Raw genomic sequence first — 23,546 nt, forward strand, 5'->3', positions numbered from 1 at the left:
ACAGTGAACTATGATGTAAACTAAACGACAAACAATTCTTTCCACCATCTTATTCATCTGGCACACGTACCCCTTTTATTTCTGTCATTCATTAAAAAAAAATTTAAAAAAAATTTGATCTTTGGTCCGTGTCTACATCTTTTATTTTTTTCCTCATTCAAACACACTGGTCCAGAGATTAAGCAAGTTTAAAAATGGCAGCGGCTGTCGTCAAAGTGTTGGAGTCCGAAGCCGCAGTTGCTCAAAAACTGTGTGAAATTGTCATTGAAAAGGCAAATGCTGCGATAAACGATCGAGGAGTCTTTGTTGTAGGCGTGTCTGGTAAGCGTTGGATGTGTCACTTAGTTTTGGAGAAGTTGTCCCGCTACTTTCACACCAGGATGTTGATGCATGCATTTTCGTCTGCTAATCGTGACTTGAAATTCAAGTTGAATAAGCCGAGCATTACATTCTTTCAGACTGCATTTTGCTTTTAACAAGTTTATGCGATTATCTTGAACTTTAGCGTTGTAAATTCAGGTAGGATTTTTTTTTATGCAATCTATGCCTCTGAACCTTCATAACTTGCTCTTTTCAACACTAAGTCTTTTGATTTGACTGTTGCCATGCTCCGTCCAGAAACATCATGGTAAATATTTTTTTCGTATTGGTTGGAACAGAGAAAATCAGGTCGTTTAAGATTTATAGTGGAACAGTGCCAGCATGGCCACATTGGTGTTCGACCAATGAGCTAATTAACATAGGAGGTGGAAGGTGTGGGGGTTGGGGTGAATGGAAGCTAAAGGGGAATCAGGGTACAAAGTATTGTGAGGCCCCCCCCAAAAAATAGGTGTGGTTAAGGTAACAAACATAGCCCCAAAAAATAGGGTAGGAAGGTAGGAAATCACTTTTTTTTTAACTTTTTATTTTTAATGTGTACAAATTAAACCTACTTGACAGAGAAATAAGTGTGCGACTCGAGCGCTTTCGCTTCCATTGCGTTTTCTGCACTCGGTTTTTTGACTCACATGCGAAGCAAAAGTGAGTCTATGTACTCACCCGAGTCGTCCGTCCGGACGTCCGTCCGTCCGGAAAACTTTAACGTTGGATATTTCTTGGACACTATTCAGTCTATCAGTACCAAATTTGGCAAGATGGTGTATGATGACAAGGCCCCAAAAAACATACATAGCATCTTGACCTTGCTTCAAGGTCAAGGTCGCAGGGGCCATAAATGTTGCCTAAAAAACAGCTATTTTTCACATTTTTCACATTTTCTCTGAAGTTTTTGAGATTCAATACCTCACCTATATATGATGTATAGGGCAAAGTAAGCCCCATCTTTTGATACCAGTTTGGTTTACCTTGCTTCAAGGTCAAGGTCACAGGAGCTCTTCAAAGTTGGATTGTATACATATTTTGAAGTGACCTTGACCCTGAACTATGGAAGATAACTGTTTCAAACTTAAAAATTATGTGGGGCACATGTTATGCTTTCATCATGAGACACATTTGGTCACATATGATCAAGGTCAAGGTCACTTTGACCCTTATGAAATGTGACCAAAATAAGGTAGTGAACCACTAAAAGTGACCATATCTCATGGTAGAAAAAGCCAATAAGCACCATTGTACTTCCTATGTCTTGAATTAACAGCTTTGTGTTGCATGACCTTGGATGACCTTGAGTCAAGGTCACATGTATTTTGGTAGGAAAAATGTGTAAAGCATGTGAGTCGTATGGGCTTTGCCCTTCTTGTTTTGGTTTTTTTTGACAAATGTAATAAAAAGTTATAGGGTCGGCCCCTAAAAATAGGGTAGGTCGGGTTACCGTAACCACACCTATTTTTTTTTTAGGCCAGATAAACAACACAAAAATATCTTCACCACCCAACCCCACACACACATAAAAAAATCAACCAGACCTGCATGCATGTCTGTAAACATGCAGTATATCGTTTAACTAAAATAGTATGTATGTATACGTTGTAAACATATATAGTGTGGTCTAACTGAATTGTATTAACTTGCTTCAGGTGGCAGTGCTGCAAAATTTCTATGCAGTGGTCTACCATCAGCAACCACAGACTGGACCAAGTGGCGCATTTTCTTTTGTGATGAGCGCTACGTACCGTACAGCGACCCAGAGTGTACTTACACAATCTTCAAAGATGGACTGGTTTCCAAAGTGCCAGCGCTTGCTAACCTTATTTATCCCATCAACACAGATATAACAGGTGGGTGCATTTGAGACCTTCATCATGTCTGATTTGTATAATAAAAGCCTTATGCTTTCCTGTGCACTTATGCCTGAGCATTCACACACACACTCACGCTCTCATGCATGCATGCACGCACGCACACACACACACACACACACACACACACACACAATACACACACACATGCACGCTCTCATGCATGCATGCACGCACACACTCTACTTGCAAGGGTGTTGCTATGATTAATTTTCTTTGGCAAATTTAGCAAAATGTCCAAAACATTTCGAAAAATTATCCGAAAACTTTGTACAGTCCTTGGTGTCAGCTTTTCCCCACCATGAAAATGTTTGTCAGTACTGATGAACCGACGCCACAGTTTTTGACAATTTAAAATAAGTTTCAACGACTACTGAATCCAAACGACATTTGACTGGCAGAAAGTATTGCTTGAGCCGTTGTTCTTTTATTTTTTTTTGCAGTGGAAGAGGCAGCGGAAGACTACTTGAAGAAGATTCGATCTGTGTTGCCGGGCAACGACATTCCAAGGTTTGACCTTTTGGTGTTGGGAATGGGTCCTGACGGTCACACCTGTTCTTTGTTCCCAGGCCATCCTTTGCTCAAGGTATGACAGTGTGTGTGTGTGTGTGTGGGGGGGGTGAATAGCTCAGTCCGTAGCGGCTCTGGCTTGAAACCAGTTTTCACTATGGGCGTAGATGTGCGTTCCCGAGGGCGAAGGATTTATTGCCCATAGGTAACTTTGTGCAGACTCTCCTTAGTATCCGAACACCCCAGTGTGCTTGCATTTGGCGGAAGATTGTGTGCAATTTGCACAGTTTGTTTGTGACAAGGGCCTGCGTGAACAAGCTTGGTAAACTTATAAAATGTTTTTCTCTCTCTTGTATAGATCTTCATGAGCTCTTTTGTAGAGCTGCTTTACTGCCTTACTTTTTTTTTTTAAATGTGTTTTTGTTTTAAGGTTATCATAAAAGGTGATGGACAGAGAGCAGGAGTGTGTGTTGTGCGGGGATATAGCTCAGTTGGTAGCGCGCTGGATTTGTATTCAGTTGGCCGCTGTCAGCGCGAGTTCGATCCCAGGTTCGGCGGAAATTTATTTCACCGAGTCAACTTTGTGTGCAGACTCTCTTCGGTGTCCGAACCACCCCCCGTGTATACTACATTGGGTTTGCACGTTAAAGATCCCACGATTGACAAAAGGGTCTTTCCTGGCAAAATTGCTTAGGCACAGTTAATAATTGTCTACCATACCCGTGTGACTTGGAATAAGGCCGTGAAAGGTAAATATGCGCCGACATGGCTGCAATCTACTGGCCGTATAAAATTTCATCTCACACGGCATCACTGCAGAGCGCCTAGAACTGTACCCACGGAATATGCGCGATATAAGCCTCATTGATTGATAAGTTTATTCTTATTTCTGATGTGAAATCAGCCTGTGTGTGTGTTGCAGGAGACCAGCAAGTTTGTCGCTCCAATCAAAGATTCTCCCAAACCACCACCATCACGTGTGACCTTGACATTCCCTGTCATCAACAATGCTGCATGTGCAGTGTTTGCCTCTTGTGGGGCCGGCAAAGCTGACATTCTGCAGGTGAGGTGGTTTGTTTCTTTTTGAGTCACTTGAGAAAAAGTGACTCTATGTAATCGGTCAGTGTTAGTCTGTCCGGCCGGCCGTCCGTAGACACCACCTTAACGTTGGACTTTTCTCGGAAACTATCAAAGCGATCGGGCTCATATTTTGTTTAGTCGTGACCTCCAATGACCTCTACACTTTAACGATGGTTTCGTTGACCTTTGACCTTTTTCAAGGTCACAGGTCAGCGTCAAAGGAAAAATTAGACTGGAAAAATTAGACATTTTATATCTTTGACAAAGTTCATCGGATGTGATTGAAACTTTGTAGGATTATTCTTTACATCAAAGTATTTACATCTGTAGCCTTTTACGAACGTTATCAGAAAAACAAGGGAGATAACTAGCCTTTTCTGTTCGGCAACACACAACTTAACGTTGGGCTTTTCTCGGAAACTATAAAAGTGACCGGGCTCAAATTTTATGTGAACGTGACTCATTGTGTTGTGAATAGCAATTTCTTCCTGTCCATCTGATGCCTCATATAATATTCAGAACTGCGAAAGTGACTCGATCGAGCGTTTGCTCTTCTTGTTTATTTTTGTAACTAGCAGTCAGAGCCGGCTTCGCCCGGGTGTTTCTGCTCTCCCCTCTCTCAGAAACCTCTCGAATCTTATTCCAATGTGAATAAGAAAAATGAGAGTGTGAGCTCATACATTTGGATGTATAAGCAAGGCAAGTTTCTATTTGGTTCAACGTGTTCTTCGTGATTTGTTTACCCCTTCTCACACCCACTGTAGTTACCGTCTGATCAAAGCACGCATACCTCATGAGTGAGCGCGTCATACCTTTTTGAACAGGGGAGAGAAATCTGTAAATTCTCGTGATCTTTCACTGAGGCGATCGTTTCGTAAACATTATTCGCGATGATCTGGAAGGCAGGGAGGGGGAGCAGGGGGCAGGGTTAGTGTGTGTGTGTGGGGGGGGGGGGGGGGCGGCGGGATGATAGTGGGTGGGGGGTAACCCTTGAGAATGACACGGTATACTGGTTTGATGAGAGTTACCTCCCTTCCGTGGGTGACAAACCATGACTTACCTCCCTTGCACTATATAGACTGTATTGATAGATGGGGAGGGTAATTATCCGAGGAAGGAAACAATGTCTGGAGAAACTAAAACCCAGGTGCACATTTGTGGGTCCAGGGCAGTGTGCATGCAAAATATCTTGTGCTTATCTTTTGCCATCTCTGAGGTATGGCGACCACAGACAGACAGACACACACACACACACACAGAGACAGACAGACACTCTCTTTTATTTATTTATATGTATAGATTCTGACTTTTCTTTTGTCACCAGAGAGTGCTAGAAGGGGGAGATGGTGACCCTCTACCTGCGGCTATGGTACGGCCCACAGACGGACAAGTCATATGGATTTTAGACTCTGCAGCAGCTGCCAAACTGAAAAATGTGCAAAAGTTGTGAGGAGAACAAAAACGGAATGGTTTCAGATATGTCTTTTTGTGTGTGTGCATGCAGTGATTTCAGGGTTGAAGGCTTATTTGGATATATATGTTTATTTATTAGCAAGGTCACCGTGTGTCTGCAAGGAGTCCAGTGTCATAGTCTTTGTGAATTTTTGCAATGTCTCACTGTTGAATGCAAGGTCAGGAACCCAAGCCTGAATTTGTTTAGTCTGAATGAGCATTTAAGATTAAGATTTATGTACTGGTGCCTGAAGCTAAGCAAATTGCCTGATTCAGGCATCAGAATATCTGTTTGTCTGCTGAAGAAAGTAGGTTTTTGTGGTTTTTGTAAGCTTCTTCAGTCTTAAATCTATTTTACTCAACACTGAAACAAATTAGACTGCCAAAAAATAAAGTACTGCTTGAAATATGTTTTTACTTTAGGTTATTTGAACAGCTTTCATTGTTGAATATTGAATATTTTCTTTGTTAATTATTTGTTTTGTGGAGCGGTGTTTTGGATAATAATGATCTCAGTTTTCTTTTGAGATGGATCTAGATATTGGTGATATCTGTAGTATGCACAATTTGCTTTTTTGACCTTCACCCTGCTTCCTGGGTCGTGGTCGACCCAGAGCCTCACAAGAGTGTCTGTATCTCTAAAACTATTGGGAGTTTTGGATTTAGACTTCATGTAATCCTCAAACACTATAGAACCTTCCTATCGACCAATTTTTGAGTCACTTGAGAAAAAGTGACTCTATGTAATCGGTCAGTGTTAGTCTGTCCGGCCGGCCGGCCATCCGTCCGTAGACACCACCTTAACGTTGGACTTTTCTCGGAAACTATCAAAGCGATCGGGCTCATATTTTGTTTAGTCGTGACCTCCAATGACCTCTACACTTTAACGATGGTTTCGTTGACCTTTGACCTTTTTCAAGGTCACAGGTCAGCGTCAAAGGAAAAATTAGACATTTTATATCTTTGACAAAGTTCATCGGATGTGATTGAAACTTTGTAGGATTATTCTTTACATCAAAGTATTTACATCTGTAGCCTTTTACGAACGTTATCAGAAAAACAAGGGAGATAACTAGCCTTTTCTGTTCGGCAACACACAACTTAACGTTGGGCTTTTCTCGGAAACTATAAAAGTGACCGGGCTCAAATTTTATGTGAACGTGACTCATTGTGTTGTGAATAGCAATTTCTTCCTGTCCATCTGATGCCTCATATAATATTCAGAACTGCGAAAGTGACTCGATCGAGCGTTTGCTCTTCTTGTTAAAAGATTATCTTTGTAAACAATCAAATAAACAATGACGTCATTTGAACTACACAGTCCAGAAGTTGTGGGTCGTGGACGACCTATAATTATGGAATTAAAGAAGCTATTTTGCGGTGTTTACCCCTATTCGGATGGCATGTACAACCCATACTTTGCAAAGAGGCGGTAAAGAGTTTATCCCTATTTAGATGGCGTGGGTCGTAAACATGACCCAAACTATTTACGTTGAATCATTCTTTAAAAAGTATGGGTCGTACACGGCCCACATCATCCGGACTGTGTAGTCCAAAGCGTGATGCAGTGAAGGTTAATTAGGTCCCCATCAAACTGCCTCCCCAGTGCTATTTTCTTTTCTTGGGTGACATGTTTCTTGTGCTTCGTGTACACTACATTGGGGTGTGCACGTTAAAGATCCCACGATTGACAAAAGGGTCTTTCCTGGCAAAATTGTATAGGCATAGATAAAAATGTCCACCAAAATACCCGTGTGACTTGGAATAATAGGCCGTGAAAAGTAGGATATGCGCCGAAATGGCTGCGATCTGCTGGCCGATGTGAATGCGTGACGTATTGTGTAACAAGAAGAGCAAAAGCTCGATCGAGTCACTTTCGCAGTTCTGAATATTATATGAGGCATCAGACGTTCACATAAAATTTGAGCCCGGTCACTTTTATAGTTTCCGAGAAAAGCCCAACGTTAAGTTGTGTGTTGCCGAACAGAAAAGGCTAGTTATCTCCCTTGTTTTTCTGATAACGTTCGTAAAAGGCTACAGATGTAAATACTTTGATGTAAAGAATAATCCTACAAAGTTTCAATCACATCCGATGAACTTTGTCAAAGATATAAAATGTCTAATTTTTCCTTTGACGCTGACCTGTGACCTTGAAAAAGGTCAAAGGTCAACGAAACCATCGTTAAAGTGTAGAGGTCATTGGAGGTCACGACTAAACAAAATATGAGCCCGATCGCTTTGATAGTTTCCGAGAAAAGTCCAACGTTAAGGTGGTGTCTACGGACGGCCGGCCGGCCGGCCGGACGGACGGCCGGCCGGCCGGCCGGACAGACTAACACTGACCGATTACATAGAGTCACTTTTTCTCAAGTGACTCAAAAAAATTCCATCTCACACGGCATAAATAAATCCCTGCGCCTTGAATATGTGCGCGATATAAATTGCATAAAATAAAAATAAGAATAAAAAAAAAAAAATCCCTGCGCTTAGAACTGTACCCACGGAATACGCGCGATATAAGCCTCATATTGATTGATGTGATAAACATAATAAATCATGACAAAAATTGATAATGCGTTGGTGTACAAGCAAGCATTTGTGGGTGTATTTGTGAATGCAGGGACAGTTAATAAAGCATTAACATCAAACTCACTACAGAAGACAGATAAGATGATGGGAAAAAAGAGGGGGTTGGGTGATGGGAGGCCGTAACAAATTATCCATTATAATAATTAAAATACAACACATGTACACAGGCACACACTCACACAACAGTTAATTCTCTAATGCTGTCTTCCGCGTAACAACACAGAACCTCAGAAATGTTACATTCTGCAGAACTTTTCTCAAACTAATGGTCGAAGGGAGACAACCGTTGCCTCCAACTGACTGACCACATCGGTGAAACTGACTAGTCTAAGGGAGAGAACTACGTCCTCCAAGTGGGCGGGGAATGCTCAGAATCTGTTATCACATTATGTTGTTTGAAAATGTGAAGAATGCAGTTGTTCATAACTTACTTTGAGTCAATATGCACCTTACAAGAGTACCATACATCCCTGAAGGTTACTGAAACGATGATCTTTTATATATTCCTTCCTTAAAGGCACAGTAAGCCTCCCGTAAACCATCACAGAGCTCCCCGAGCGTCTACATACAGTACAAGCATACTTCCATTTGAACGCTCACCGAACGGGAACATCCTGGCTGCTTTCTGTCGAGCGTGAGACATTTTCAAAGAATTTATTTTCGTGGACTTGGTGCTCTACAACAATGGCGCCTCGTTTTGGTGCTGGACGGCTGTTATGAATATTCAACTTACCGGAAATCACGCCCGGACAGTAAGCCCCCCGTAAACCATCACAAATACTGTCAGGCTTTTACACACAGTACAAACACCCTTCCATTTGAACGCTCACCAAACGGGAACATCCTAGGTGCCCTACGTAAAGAGCGAGCAATTTTTAAAGAATTAATTTTGCAGATTGTCAAAAATGAGTTACTTCCCTTCGGGTCTCATTCTATCGATGTAAACTGGCGATAGCCGTGGATCGATGATTATCAGAATGTTTTTGGACCGTGGTGCGTTTTTGCGCTAGACCTAACTTTTAAAATCTAAATAATAAATTGACAGCTTGTTACACAAACATTCTTTAATCATAAAAGAATTCTTTTTCCATCAAGACAAGATCAGTGCAATTCGAAGCTTTGAAAGTTTGAAAAAAGAAAAGCCCGGAAGCAGGATCACGCAAGGGTCGTAGCAGACGGCGGTTTATGCATATCGTCGTTCCTCTCAACAGTCAAAAGCCATCGCTAGAGTTCTTGTGAACCACAGCCGTTTGTTTCGTGCATAAAAACGTGCTATTGTAGATAAGCTCACATCGAGTCGCATTCAAATGACTAACTGACGACTACATTGTGAAAAAGGGAAACTGGATCACACGGGTTCACGATGGCTCAGGGGTAAGATAAACCACGCAAAAATAAATTCTTTGAAAATTGTTCGCTCTTTACGGAGGGCACCTAGGATGTTCTCAATCGGTGAGTGTTTAAATGAAAGGGTGTTTGTACTGTGTGTAAAAGCCTGACCGTATCTGTGATGGTTTACGGGAGGCTTACTGTGCCTTTAAGGGGCGGTATAATAACTGGAAAATCAAGCGACTATAGTAAACCCTCGGACTAGTGAACCCTCGGACTAGTGAACCCTCGGACTAGTGGGACGTTCCCATAGAAACGTCCATCGTCATTAACCAACTGACCAATGAAATAAATGTTATTATCAAACCAATTCTGAAATTTAGATCATACCCTTTGCCGGGCGCAGGTACATCGGCATCGACTTCTGCATCCTTTCCGATGTTGTTCCCGCGTAAAATCGACATTAGTGCTTGCACTATATTTTCTTAAAGAGACAGTCTGAAAAGAGTACCTGAGGTACAGACGATTACGGAAATGTAGTGCGTCCTGGGATCCTCTCTTTTTAGGTTTGGTGCGTTCCGGGACCCACTCCATACATTTCTAGTACGCGTTCACGGTTTCTAGTGAGTATCATTTTATATACATAGGACGCAGGGACGCGCACTTTCGGGAGCCCTGACTCATGTCCCTAAACTTCACGTAAGTATGATAACTGTAATGTTCCAGGCTAAACTTCACATAAGTGTGAAAACTGTCATGTTCTAGGCTAAACTTCACACGAGTAGAGTGATAACTGTAATGTTCCTGGCTAAACTTCACATGAGTGTGATAACTGTAATGTTCCAGCCTAAACTTCATCCTATCATACTCACAAGCGCCAAAGGTGGAAAGCAAAACAAACACAGAAATCAAAACTAAATTTAATAAGAACAAGAAGGGCAAAGCCCATACGACTCACATGCTTGACCTTGACCTTTACATGACCTTGACCTTCAGGGTCAAGGTCAAATAACTAAACCTAGCAATGACATCATACACTAAGAACTGCTTTACACATTTTTCCTACCAAAATACATGTGACCTTGACCCAAGGTCAAGGTCATCCAACACAAAGCTGTTAATTCAAGACATAGGAAGTACAATGGTGCTTATTGGCTCTTTCTACCATGAGATATGGTCACTTTTAGTGGTTCACTACCTTATTTTGGTCACATTTCATAAGGGTCAAAGTGACCTTGACCTTGATCATATGTGACCAAATGTGTCTCATGATGAAAGCATAACATGTGCCCCACATAATTTTTAAGTTTGAAACAGTTATCTTCCATAGTTCAGGGTCAAGGTCACTTCAAAATATGTATACAATCCAACTTTGAAGAGCTCCTGTGACCTTGACCTTGAAGCAAGGTAAACCAAACTGGTATCAAAAGATGGGGCTTACTTTGCCCTATATATCATATATAGGTGAGGTATTGAATCTCAAAAACTTTAGAGAAAATGTGAAAAATAGCTGTTTTTTAGACAACATTTATGGCCCCTACGACCTTGACCTTGAAGCAAGGTCAAGATGCTATGTATGTTTTTTGGGGCCTTGTCATCATACACCATCTTGCCAAATTTGGTACTGATAGACTGAATAGTGTCCAAGAAATATCCAACGTTAAAGTTTTCCGGATGGCCAGCCGGCCGGCCGGACGGACGGACGGGGGGGACGGACGGACGGACGACTTGGGTGAGTACATAAGACTCACTTTTGCTTCGCATGTGAGTCAATAAAAACCTAAATTTAGTAAACAATTCTGTATTCAGTAAAAATGACATCTTGGTTGAATTGTCAGAATGCCTTTCTGCCAGAGTGATTGTTGAGAATGCCTTTCTATCAGACTGATTGTTGAGAATGCCTTTCTGTCAGACTGATTGTTTGTTTGTTTGTTTGCTTAACGCCCAGCCGACCGCGTAGGGCCATATCAGGGCGGTGCTGCTTTGACATATAACGTGCGCCACACACAAGACAGAAGTCGCAGCACAGTCTTCGTGTCTCACCCAGTCACATTATTCTGACACCGGACCAACCAGTCCTAGCACTAACCCCATAATGCCAGATGCCAGACGCCAGGCGGAGCAGCCACTAGATTGCCAATTTTAAAGTCTTATGTAGACCCGGCCGGGGTTCGAACCCACGACCTCCCGATCACGGGGCGGACGCCTTACCATTAAGCCAACCGTGCCGGTAGACTGATTGTTGAGAATGCCTTTCTGTCAGACTGATTGTTGAGAATGTCTTTTTGTCAGACTGATTGTTGAGAATGCCTTTCTGTCAGATTGATTGTTGAGAATGAGAATGCCTATCTGTCAGACTGATTGTTGAGAATGCCTATCTGTCAGACTGATTGTTGAGAATGTCTTTTTGTCAGACTGATTGTTGAGAATGCCTTTCTGTCAGACTGATTGTTGAGAATGTCTTTTTGTCAGACTGATTGTTGAGAATGCCTTTCTGTCAGATTGATTGTTGAGAATGAGAATGCCTATCTGTCAGACTGATTGTTGAGAATGTCTTTTTGTCAGACTGATTGTTGAGAATGTCTTTTTGTCAGACTGATTGTTGAGAATGCCTTTCTGTCAGACTGATTGTTGAGAATGAGAATGCCTATCTGTCAGACTGATTGTTGAGAATGTCTTTCTGTCAGACTGATTGTTGAGAATGTCTTTCTGTCAGACTGATTGTTGAGAATGCCTTTCTGTCAGACTGATTGTTGAGAATGCCTTTCTGTCAGACTGATTGTTGAGAATGAGAATGCCTATCTGTCAGACTGTTGAGAATGTCTTTTTGTCAGACTGATTGTTGAGAATGTCTTTTTGTCAGACTGATTGTTGAGAATGCCTTTCTGTCAGACTGATTGTTGAGAATGAGAATGCCTATCTGTCAGACTGTTGAGAATGTCTTTTTGTCAGACTGATTGTTGAGAATGTCTTTTTGTCAGACTGATTGTTGAGAATGCCTATCTGTCAGACTGATTGTTGAGAATGTCTTTTTGTCAGACTGATTGTTGAGAATGTCTTTTTGTCAGACTGATTGTTGAGAATGCCTATCTGTCAGATTGATTGTTGAGAATGTCTTTTTGTCAGACTGATTGTTGAGAATGCCTATCTGTCAGATTGATTGTTGAGAATGTCTTTTTGTCAGACTGATTGTTGAGAATGCCTATCTGTCAGATTGATTGTTGAGAATGTCTTTTTGTCAGACTGATTGTTGAGAATGTCTTTTTGTCAGACTGATTGTTGAGAATGCCTATCTGTCAGATTGATTGTTGAGAATGTCTTTTTGTCAGACTGATTGTTGAGAATGCCTATCTGTCAGATTGATTGTTGAGAATGTCTTTTTGTCAGACTGATTGTTGAGAATGCCTATCTGTCAGATTGATTGTTGAGAATGTCTTTTTGTCAGACTGATTGTTGAGAATGCCTTTCTGTCAGACTGATTGTTGAGAATGTCTTTTTGTCAGACTGATTGTTGAGAATGCCTTTCTGTCAGACTGATTGTTGAGAATGAGAATGCCTATCTGTCAGACTGTTGAGAATGTCTTTTTGTCAGACTGATTGTTGAGAATGTCTTTTTGTCAGACCGATTGTTGAGAATGCCTTTCTGTCAGATTGATTGTTGAGAATGAGAATGCCTATCTGTCAGACTGTTGAGAATGTCTTTTTGTCAGACTGATTGTTGAGAATGCCTTTCTGTCAGATTGATTGTTGAGAATGAGAATGCCTATCTGTCAGACTGATTGTTGAGAATGCCTATCTGTCAGACTGATTGTTGAGAATGCCTTTCTGTCAGATTGATTGTTGAGAATGAGAATGCCTTTCTGTCAGACTGATTGTTGAGAATGCCTATCTGTCAGACTGATTGTTGAGAATGCCTTTCTGTCAGATTGATTGTTGAGCATGAGAATGTCTTTCTGTCAGACTGATTGTTGAGAATGCCTATCTGTCAGACTGATTGTTGAGAATGCCTATCTGTCAGACTGATTGTTGAGAATGCCTTTCTGTCAGATTGATTGTTGAGAATGCCTTTCTGTCAGATTGATTGTTGAGAATGCCTTTCTGTCAGACTGATTGTTGAGAATGCCTTTCTGTCAGACTGATTGTTGAGAATGAGAATGCCTTTCTGTCAGACTGATTGTTGAGAATGCCTTTCTGTCAGATTGATTGTTGAGAATGAGAATGTCTTTCTGTCAGACTGATTGTTGAGAATGAGAATGTCTTTCTGTCAGACTGATTGTTGAGAATGAGAATGTCTTTCTGTCAGACTGATTGTTGAGAATGAGAATGTCTTTCTGTCAGACTGATTGTTGAGAATGCCTTTCTGTCAGATTGATTGTTGAGAATGAGAATGTCTTTCTGTCAGACTGATTGTTGAGAATGCCTATCTGTCAGACTGATTGTTGAGAATGCCTTTCTGTCAGACTGATTGTTGAGAATGCCTATCTGTCGGACTGATTGTTGAGAATGCCTTTCTGTCAGATTGATTGTTGAGAATGCCTTTCTGTCAGATTGATTGTTGAGAATGCCTTTCTGTCAGATTGATTGTTGAGAATGCCTTTCTGTCAGATTGATTGTTGAGAATGAGAATGTCTTTCTGTCAGACTGATTGTTGAGAATGTCTTTCTGTCAGACTGATTGTTGAGAATGTCTTTCTGTCAGACTGATTGTTGAGAATGTCTTTCTGTCAGACTGATTGTTGAGAATGTCTTTCTGTCCGACTGGTTGTTGAGAATGTCTTTCTGTCAGACTGATTGTTGAGAATGCCTGTCTGTCAGACTGATTGTTGAGAATGCCTGTCTGTCAGATTGATTTTTGAGAATGTCTTTCTGTCAGACTGATTGTTGAGAATGTCTTTCTGTCAGACTGATTGTTGAGAATGTCTTACTGTGAGACTGATTGTTGAGAATGCCTTTCTGTCAGACTGATTGTTGAGAATGCCTTTCTGTCAGATTGATTGTTGAGAATGCCTTACTGTGAGACTGAATTTTGAGAATGCCTTTCTGTCCGATGGATTTTTGAGAATGCCTTTCTGCCGATTGATTTTTGACAATGCCTGTCAGAATAATTATTGAAAATGCCTAAATTATTGTCAGACTGATTGTTGAGAATGCCTCTCTGTCAGACTGATTGTTGAGAATGCATGCCTTTCTGTCAGACTGATTGTTGAGAATGAGAATGCCTATCTGTCAGACTGATTGTTGAGAATGCCTTTCTGTCAGACTGATTGTTGAGAATGAGAATGCCTATCTGTCAGACTGATTGTTGAGAATGCCTTTCTGTCAGACTGATTGTTGAGAATGAGAATGTCTTTCTGTCAGACTGATTGTTGAGAATGCCTTTCTGTCAGATTGATTGTTGAGAATGAGAATGTCTTTCTGTCAGACTGATTGTTGAGAATGCCTTTCTGTCAGACTGATTGTTGAGAATGCCTTTCTGTCAGACTGATTGTTGAGAATGCCTATCTGTCGGACTGATTGTTGAGAATGCCTTTCTGTCAGATTGATTGTTGAGAATGCCTTTCTGTCAGATTGATTGTTGAGAATGCCTTTCTGTCAGATTGATTGTTGAGAATGCCTTTCTGTCAGATTGATTGTTGAGAATGAGAATGTCTTTCTGTCAGACTGATTGTTGAGAATGTCTTTCTGTCAGACTGATTGTTGAGAATGTCTTTCTGTCAGATTGATTGTTGAGAATGTCTTTCTGTCAGACTGAGTGTTGAGAATGCCTGTCTGTCAGACTGATTGTTGAGAATGTCTTTCTGTCAGACTGAGTGTTGAGAATGCCTGTCTGTCAGACTGATTGTTGAGAATGCCTGTCTGTCAGATTGATTTTTGAGAATGTCTTTCTGTCAGACTGATTGTTGAGAATGTCTTTCTGTCAGACTGATTGTTGAGAATGTCTTACTGTGATCGAGACTGATTGTTGAGAATGCCTTTCTGTCAGACTGATTGTTGAGAATGCCTTTCTGTCAGATTGATTGTTGAGAATGCCTTACTGTGAGACTGAATTTTGAGAATGCCTTTCTGTCCGATAGATTTTTGAGAATGCCTTTCTGCCGATTGATTTTTGACAATGCCTGTCAGAATAATTATTGAAAATGCCTAAATTATTATCAGACTGTTGAGAATGCCTCTCTGTCAGACTGATTGTTGAGAATGCCTTTCTGTCAGACCGATTGTTGAGAATGAGAATGCCTATCTGTCAGACTGATTGTTGAGAATGCCTTTCTGTCAGACTGATTGTTGAGAATGAGAATGCCTATCTGTCAGACTGATTGTTGAGAATGCCTTTCTGTCAGACTGATTGTTGAGAATGCCTTAATTACTGTGAGACTGAATTTTGAGAATGCCTTTCTGTCCGATTGATTTTTGACAATGCCTTTGTCAGAATAATTATTGAAAACGCCTAAATTATTGTCAGACTGATTGTTGAGAATGCCTCTCTGTCAGACTGATTGTTGAGAATGCCTTTCTGTCAGACTGATTGTTGAGAATGCCTTTCTGTCAGACTGATTGTTGAGAATGCCTTTCTGTCATGCTCATTGTTGAGAATGCCTTTCTGTCAGACTGATTGTTGAGAATGCCTTTCTGTCATGCTCATTGTTGAGAATGCCTTTCTGTCAGACTGATTGTTGAGAATGCCTTTCTGTCATGCTTATTGTTGAGAATGCCTTTCTGTCATGCTCGTTGTTGAGAATGCCTTTCTGTCAGACTGATTGTTGAGAATGCCTTTCTGTCATGCTTATTGTTGAAAATGCCTGTCTGTCAGACTAAATGTCCAGAATGCTTTTGTCAGATTGATTGCAGTGTAGGAAGGTGTGTCTGTAGGATTGATTGTTCTGTGAGAGTGCCTGTCTGTCAGACTGATTGCAATGTAGGAATTAAAGGTCTGTCTGTAGGATTGATTGTTCTGTGAGAGTGCCTGTCTGTCAGACTGATTGCAATGTAGGAATTAAAGGTCTGTCTGTAGGATTGACTGTTCTGTGAGAGTGCCTGTCTGTCAGACTGATTGCAATGTAGGAATTAAAGGTCTGTCTGTAGGATTGATTGTTCTGTGAGAGTGCCTGTCTGTCAGACTGATTGCAATGTAGGAATTAAAGGTCTGTCTGTAGGATTGACTGTTCTGTGAGAGTGCCTGTCTGTCAGACTGATTGCAATGTAGGAATTAAAGGTCTGTCTGTAGGATTGATTGTTCTATGAGAGTGCCTGTCTGCAATTTCTTTGTGAAGATGTCTGTCTGTCAAGATTGTTATGTGGGGATGTTTTTGGTCGCGATTTCTTTGTGAAGATGTCTGTCTGTCAAGATTGCTATGTGGGGATGTTTTTGGTCGCGATTTCTTTGTGAAGATGTCTGTCTGTCAAGATTGTTATTACACCCCCGGTATAGGGGTGTGTATAGGATTCGGTCGATGTGTTTGTGTGTTTGTGTGTTTGTGTTCGCAAGTAGATCTCAAGAATGAACGGACCGATCGTCACCAAACTTGGTGAACAGGTTCTATACATTCCTGAGACGGTCCTTACAAAAATTGGGACCAGTCAAACACACGGTTAGGGAGTTATTGGTGGATTAAAATTATACAAGGACTTATAGAGGGACACCCCCGTTGGTCAAAGGGAAATAACCATTCTCACTGCCACCAACTGAGAAGGTTATTTCCCTTTGACGGGGGTGTTTTTCCTATCGGAGGAATTTCTTGTGTGGGGATGTTTTTGGTCGCGATTTCTTTGTGAAGATGTCTGTCTGTCAAGATTGTTATGTGGGGATGTTTTTGGTCGCGATTTCTTTGTGAAGATGTCTGTCTGTCAAGATTGCTATGTGAAGATGTGTTTGGTCGCGATTTCATTGTGAAGATGTCTGTCTGTCAAGATTGTTATGTGGGGATGGTTTTGGTCGCGATTTCTTTGTGAAGATGTCTGTCTGTCAAGATTGCTATGTGGGGATGGTTTTGGTCGCGATTTCTTTGTGAAGATGTCTGTCTGTCAAGATTGCAATGTGAAGATGTGTTTAGTCGCGATTTCTTTGTGAAGATGTCTGTCTGTCAAGATTGTTATGTGGGGATGTTTTTGGTCGCGATTTCTTTGTGAAGATGTCTGTCTGTCAAGATTGCTATGTGGGGATGGTTTTGGTCGCGATTTCTTTGTGAAGATGTCTGTCTGTCAAGATTGCTATGTGGGGATGTTTTTGGTCACGATGAAGATGTCTGTCTGTCAAGATTGCTATGTGGGGATGTTTTTTTTCTCGCGATTTCTTTGTGAAAATGCCGGTCTGTTGAGTGTGATATGTGATGATGTTTTTGGTCGCGATTTCTTTGTGAAGATGCCTGTCTGTCGAGAGTGATATGGGGTGATGTTTTTGTCGTGATTTCTGTGTGAAGACGCTTGTCTGTGAAGATTGTTATGTGGGGAAGTTTTTTTGTCGCGATTTTTGGATGCATTGTTTTGGTAGAGGCTTGAGGAGTTACAAGATTAGAGTGGACTCTCCGTCAGGCGCCTCTTTCTGTTCAGCTTTCTCTCCAGTGAATTCCTGAGCTCCTGTGTCTACTGGCGTGCGGTCTTTTTACATTTAGTCAAGTTTTGACTAAATGTTTTAACGTAGAGGGGGGAATCGAGACGAGGGTCGTGGTGTATGTGTGTGTGTCTGTCTGTCTGTCTGTCTGTCTGTCTGTCTGTCTGTCTGTCTGTCTGTCTGTGTGTGTGTGTGTAGAGCGATTCAGACTAAACTACTGGACCGATCTTTATGAAATTTGATATGAGAGTTCCTGGGTATGATATCCCCAGACGTTTTTTTCATTTTTTTTATAAATGTCTTTGATGACGTCATATCCGGTTTTTCGTGAAAGTTGAGGCGGCACTGTCACGCTCTCAATTTTCAACCAAATTGTTTGAAATTTTGGTCAAGTAATGTTCGACGAAGCCCGGACTTCGGTATTGCATTTCAGCTTGGTGGCTTAAAAATTAATTAATGACTTTGGTCATTAAAAATCTGAAAATTGTAAAAAAAAAAAAAAGAAGTTATAAAACGATCCAAATTTACGTTCATCTTATTCTCCATCATTTGCTGATTCCAAAAACATATAAATATGTTATATTTGGATTAAAAACAAGCTCTGAAAATTAAGAATATAAAAGTTATTATCAAAATTAAATTTTCGAAATCCATTTAAAAACACTTTTATCTTATTCCTTGTCGGTTCCTGATTCCAAAAACATATAGATATGATATGTTTGGATTAAAAACACGCTCAGAAAGTTAAAGCGAAGAGAGGTACAGACAAGCGTGCTATCCTTCTCAGCGCAACTACTACCCCGCTCTTCTTGTCAATTTCACTGCCTTTGCCATGAGCGGTGGACTGACGATGCTACAAGTATACGGTCTTGCTGCGTTGCATTGCGTTCAGTTTCATTCTGTGAGTTCGACAGCTACTTGACTAAATGTTGTATTTTCGCCTTACGCGACTTGTTTTTAATTGTCGTCAGTATCACTCTCAACCCCGTCTTTTTCCTCTTCGGCCACCTCATTGTCATTTTGCTTCTGCTCCTCCTGTCTGTCCTCCTGTCTGTTCTCCTGTCTGTCCTCCTGTCTGTCCTCCTGTCTGTCCTCCTGTCTGTCCTCCTGTCTGTCCTCCTGTCTGTCCTCCTGTCTGTCCTCCTGTCTGTTCTCATGTCTGTCCTCCTGTCTGTTCTCCTGTCTGTCCTCCTGTCTGTCCTCCTGTCTGTTCTCCTGTCTGTTCTCCTGTCTGTTCTCCTGTTTGTTCTCCTGTCTGTTCTCCTGTCTGTCCTCCTGTTTGTCCTCCTATTTGTTCTCCTGTCTGTCCTCCTGTCTGTCCTCCTGTTTGTTCTCCTGTCTGTCCTCCTGTCTGTCCTCCTGTTTGTCCTCCTCCTGTCTGTCCTCCTGTCTGTTCTCATGTCTGTCCTCCTGTCTGTCCTCCTGTCTGTCCTCCTGTCTGTCCTCCTCCTGTATATCCTCCTGTCTGTCCTCCTGTCTGTCCTCCTGTCTGTCCTCCTGTCTGTTCTCATGTCTGTCCTCCTGTATGTCCTCCTGTCTGTCCTCCTGTCTGTCCTCCTGTCTGTCCTCCTGTCTGTTCTCCTGTCTGTTCTCATGTCTGTTCTCCTGTCTGTCCTCCTGTCTGTTCTCATGTCTGTTCTCCTGTCTGTCCTCCTGTTTGTCCTCCTCCTGTCTGTCCTCCTGTTTGTCCTCCTGTCTGTCCTCCTGTCTGTTCTCATGTCTGTCCTCCTGTCTGTCCTCCTGTCTGTCCTCCTGTCTGTCCTCCTGTCTGTCCTCCTGTCTGTCCTCCTGTCTGTCCTCCTGTCTGTCCTCCTGTTTGTTCTCCTCCTGTCTGTCCTCCTGTCTGTCCTCCTGTCTGTTCTCCTGTCTGTCCTCCTGTCTGTCCTCCTGTTTGTCCTCCTCCTGTCTGTCCTCCTGTCTGTCCTCCTGTCTGTCCTCCTGTTTGTCCTCCTCCTGTCTGTCCTCCTGTCTGTCCTCCTGTCTGTTCTCATGTCTGTCCTCCTGTCTGTCCTCCTGTCTGTCCTCCTGTCTGTCCTCCTGTTTGTCCTCCTCCTGTCTGTCCTCCTGTCTGTCCTCCTGTCTGTTCTCATGTCTGTCCTCCTGTCTGTTCTCATGTCTGTTCTCCTGTCTGTCCTCCTGTCTGTTCTCATGTCTGTTCTCCTGTCTGTCCTCCTGTTTGTCCTCCTCCTGTCTGTCCTCCTGTCTGTCCTCCTGTCTGTCCTCCTGTCTGTTCTCCTGTCTGTCCTCCTGCCTGTCCTCCTGTCTGTCCTCCTGTCTGTTCTCCTGTCTGTCCTCCTGTCTGTCCTCCTGTCTGTCCTCCTGTCTGTCCTCCTGTCTGTTCTCCTGTCTGTCCTCCTGTCTGTCCTCCTGTCTGTCCTCCTGTCTGTCCTCATGTCTGTCCTCCTGTCTGTTCTCCTGTCTGTTCTCATGTCTGTCCTCCTGTCTGTCCTCCTGTCTGTCCTCCTGTCTGTCCTCCTGTCTGTTCTCCTGTCTGTCCTCCTGTCTGTTCTCCTGTCTGTCCTCCTGTCTGTCCTCCTGTCTGTTCTCATGTCTGTCCTCCTGTCTGTCCTCATGTCTGTCCTCCTGTCTGTTCTCCTGTCTGTTCTCCTGTCTGTTCTCATGTCTGTCCTCCTGTCTGTCCTCCTGTCTGTCCTCCTGTCTGTTCTCATGTTTGTTCTCCTGTCTGTTCTCCTGTCTGTCCTCCTGTTTGTCCTCCTGTTTGTTCTCCTGTCTGTCCTCCTGTCTGTCCTCCTGTCTGTTCTTCTGTCTGTTCTCCTGTCTGTCCTCCTGTCTGTTCTCCTGTCTGTTCTCCTGTCTGTCCTCCTGTCTGTCCTCCTGTCTGTCCTCCTGTCTGTTCTCCTGTCTGTTCTTCTGTCTGTCCTCCTGTCTGTCCTCCTGTCTGTCCTCCTGTCTGTCCTCCTGTCTGTCCTCCTGTCTGTTCTCCTGTCTGTCCTCCTGTCTGTCCTCCTGTCTGTCCTCCTGTCTGTTCTCCTGTCTGTTCTCCTGTCTGTCCTCCTGTCTGTCCTCCTGTCTGTCCTCCTGTCTGTTCTCCTGTCTGTCCTCCTGTCTGTCCTCCTGTCTGTTCTCCTGTCTGTCCTTCTGTCTGTCCTCCTGTCTGTTCTCCTGTCTGTTCTCCTGTCTGTCCTCCTGTCTGTCCTCCTGTCTGTCCTCCTGTCTGTTCTCATGTCTGTCTTCCTGTCTGTCCTCCTGTCTGTCCTCCTGTCTGTCCTCCTGTCTGTTCTCCTGTCTGTCCTCCTGTCTGTCCTCATGTCTGTCCTCCTGTCTAGTCTGTTCTCCTGTCTGTTCTCCTGTCTGTTCTCATGTCTGTCCTCCTGTCTGTCCTCCTGTCTGTTCTCCTGTCTGTTCTCATGTCTGTCCTCCTCCTGTCTGTCCTCCTGTCTGTCCTCCTGTCTGTTCTCCTGTCTGTCCTCCTGTCTGTCCTCATGTCTGTCCTCCTGTCTGTTCTCCTGTCTGTTCTCCTGTCTGTTCCCATGTCTGTCCTCCTGTCTGTCCTCCTGTCTGTCCTCCTGTCTGTCCTCCTGTCTGTCCTCATGTCTGTCCTCCTGTCTGTCCTCCTGTCTGTTCTCCTGTCTGTTCTCATGTCTGTCCTCCTGTCTGTCCTCCTGTCTGTTCTCCTGTCTGTTCTCATGTCTGTCCTCCTGTCTGTCCTCCTGTCTGTCCTCCTGTCTGTCCTCCTGTCTGTTCTCCTGTCTGTCCTCCTGTCTGTTCTCCTGTCTGTCCTCCTGTCTGTCCTCCTGTCTGTTCTCATGTCTGTCCTCCTGTCTGTCCTCCTGTCTGTCCTCCTGTCTGTTCTCCTGTCTGTTCTCCTGTCTGTTCTCCTGTCTGTCCTCCTGTCTGTCCTCCTGTCTGTTCTCCTGTCTGTTCTCATGTCTGTTCTCCTGTCTGTCCTCCTGTCTGTCCTCCTGTCTGTTCTCCTGTCTGTCCTCCTGTCTGTCCTCCTGTCTGTTCTCCTGTCTGTCCTCATGTCTGTCCTCCTGTCTGTTCTCCTGTCTGTCCTCCTGTCTGTCCTCCTGTCTGTCCTCCTGTCTGTTCTCCTGTCTGTCCTCCTGTCTGTCCTCCTGTCTGTCCTCCTGTCTGTTCTCCTGTCTGTCCTCCTGTCTGTTCTCCTGTCTGTCCTCCTGTTTGTCCTCCTGTTTGTTCTCCTGTCTGTCCTCCTGTCTGTCCTCCTGTTTGTTCTCCTGTCTGTCCTCCTGTCTGTCCTCCTGTCTGTCCTCCTGTCTGTTCTCCTGTCTGTTCTCCTGTCTGTCCTCCTGTCTGTCCTCCTGTCTGTCCTCCTGTCTGTCCTCCTGTCTGTTCTCATGTCTGTCCTCCTGTCTGTCCTCCTGTCTGTCCTCCTGTCTGTCCTCCTGTCTGTCCTCCTGTCTGTTCTCCTGTCTGTCCTCCTGTCTGTCCTCATGTCTGTCCTCCTGTCTGTTCTCCTGTTTGTTCTCCTGTCTGTTCTCCTGTCTGTCCTCCTGTTTGTCCTCCTGTTTGTTCTCCTGTCTGTCCTCCTGTCTGTCCTCCTGTCTGTCCTCCTGTCTGTCCTCCTGTCTGTCCTCCTGTCTGTCCTCCTGTCTGTCCTCCTGTCTGTCCTCCTGTCTGTCCTCCTGTCTGTTCTCCTGTCTGTCCTCCTGTCTGTCCTCATGTCTGTCCTCCTGTCTGTTCTCCTGTCTGTTCTCCTGTCTGTCCTCCTGTCTGTCCTCCTGTCTGTCCTCCTGTCTGTCCTCCTGTCTGTCCTCCTGTCTGTCCTCCTGTCTGTTCTCCTGTCTGTCCTCCTGTCTGTCCTCCTGTTTGTCCTCCTGTTTGTTCTCCTGTCTGTCCTCCTCCTGTCTGTCCTCCTGTCTGTTCTCCTGTTTGTTCTCCTGTCTGTTCTCCTGTTTGTCCTCCTGTTTGTCCTCCTGTCTGTTCTCCTGTCTGTCCTCCTGTCTGTTCTCCTGTCTGTCCTCCTCCTGTCTGTCCTCCTCCTGTCTGTCCTCCTGTCTGTCCTCCTGTCTGTCCTCCTGTCTGTTCTCCTGTCTGTCCTGTCTGTTCTCCTGTCTGTCCTGTCTGTTCTCCTGTCTGTCCTGCCTGTCCTCCTGTCTGTCCTTCTGTCTGTCTGTCTGTCTGTCTTCCTGTCTGTCCTTCTGTCTGTTCTCCTGTCTGTTCTCCTGTCTGTCCTCCTGTCTGTCCTCCTGTCTGTCCTCCTGTCTGTCCTCCTGTCTGTCCTCCTGTCTGTCCTCCTCCTGTCTGTCCTCCTGTCTGTCCTCCTGTCTGTCCTCCTGTCTGTTCTCCTGTCTGTCCTCCTGTCTGTTCTCCTCCTGTCTGTCCTCCTGTCTGTCCTCATGTCTGTCCTCATGTCTGTCCTCCTGTCTGTCCTCCTGTCTGTCCTCCTGTCTGTCCTCCTGTCTGTCCTCCTGTCTGTCCTCCTGTCTGTTCTCCTCCTGTCTGTCCTCCTGTCTGTCCTCCTGTCTGTCCTCCTGTCTGTCCTCCTGTCTGTCCTCCTGTCTGTCCTCCTCCTGTCTGTCCTCCTGTCTGTCCTCCTGTCTGTCCTCCTGTCTGTCCTCCTGTCTGTCCTCCTGTCTGTCCTCCTGTCTGTCCTCCTGTCTGTCCTCCTGTCTGTCCTCCTGTCTGTCCTCCTGTCTGTCCTCCTGTCTGTCCTCCTGTCTGTTCTCCTCCTGTCTGTCCTCCTGTCTGTCCTCCTGTCTGTCCTCCTGTCTGTCCTCCTGTCTGTCCTCCTGTCTGTCCTCCTGTCTGTCCTCCTGTCTGTCCTCCTGTCTGTCCTCCTGTCTGTCCTCCTGTCTGTCCTCCTGTTTGTCCTCCTCCTGT

General features: G+C 43.8%; 1 protein-coding gene across 1 annotated transcript; it reads left to right on the top strand.

The window, feature by feature from the left end:
- The first annotated feature begins 163 nt into the window (after window positions 1–163).
- Window positions 164–5,995, top strand: LOC138948679 (6-phosphogluconolactonase-like). Its single transcript, XM_070320269.1, has 5 exons — window positions 164–321; window positions 2,016–2,216; window positions 2,681–2,823; window positions 3,670–3,810; window positions 5,152–5,995. Exons 1-5 carry the CDS (start codon window positions 195–197, stop codon window positions 5,275–5,277), a joined length of 738 nt encoding a protein of 245 aa, XP_070176370.1. The 5' UTR covers window positions 164–194; the 3' UTR covers window positions 5,278–5,995.
- The last annotated feature ends 17,551 nt before the right edge of the window (window positions 5,996–23,546 follow it).

Source organism: Littorina saxatilis, linkage group LG15, assembly GCF_037325665.1.
Source record: "Littorina saxatilis isolate snail1 linkage group LG15, US_GU_Lsax_2.0, whole genome shotgun sequence".
Taxonomy (NCBI): Eukaryota; Metazoa; Mollusca; class Gastropoda; order Littorinimorpha; family Littorinidae; genus Littorina; species Littorina saxatilis.

Excerpts from the sequence above, each read along its gene's own strand:
- LOC138948679 (XM_070320269.1), top strand. The coding sequence starts at position 195 with ATGGCAGCGGCTGTCGTCAAAGTGTTGGAGTCCGAAGCCGCAGTTGCT. Across the intron at positions 2,217-2,680 it reads CATCAACACAGATATAACAG|TGGAAGAGGCAGCGGAAGAC; the intron begins GTGGGTGCATTT and ends TTTTTTTTGCAG. Across the intron at positions 3,811-5,151 it reads GCAAAGCTGACATTCTGCAG|AGAGTGCTAGAAGGGGGAGA; the intron begins GTGAGGTGGTTT and ends TTTTGTCACCAG.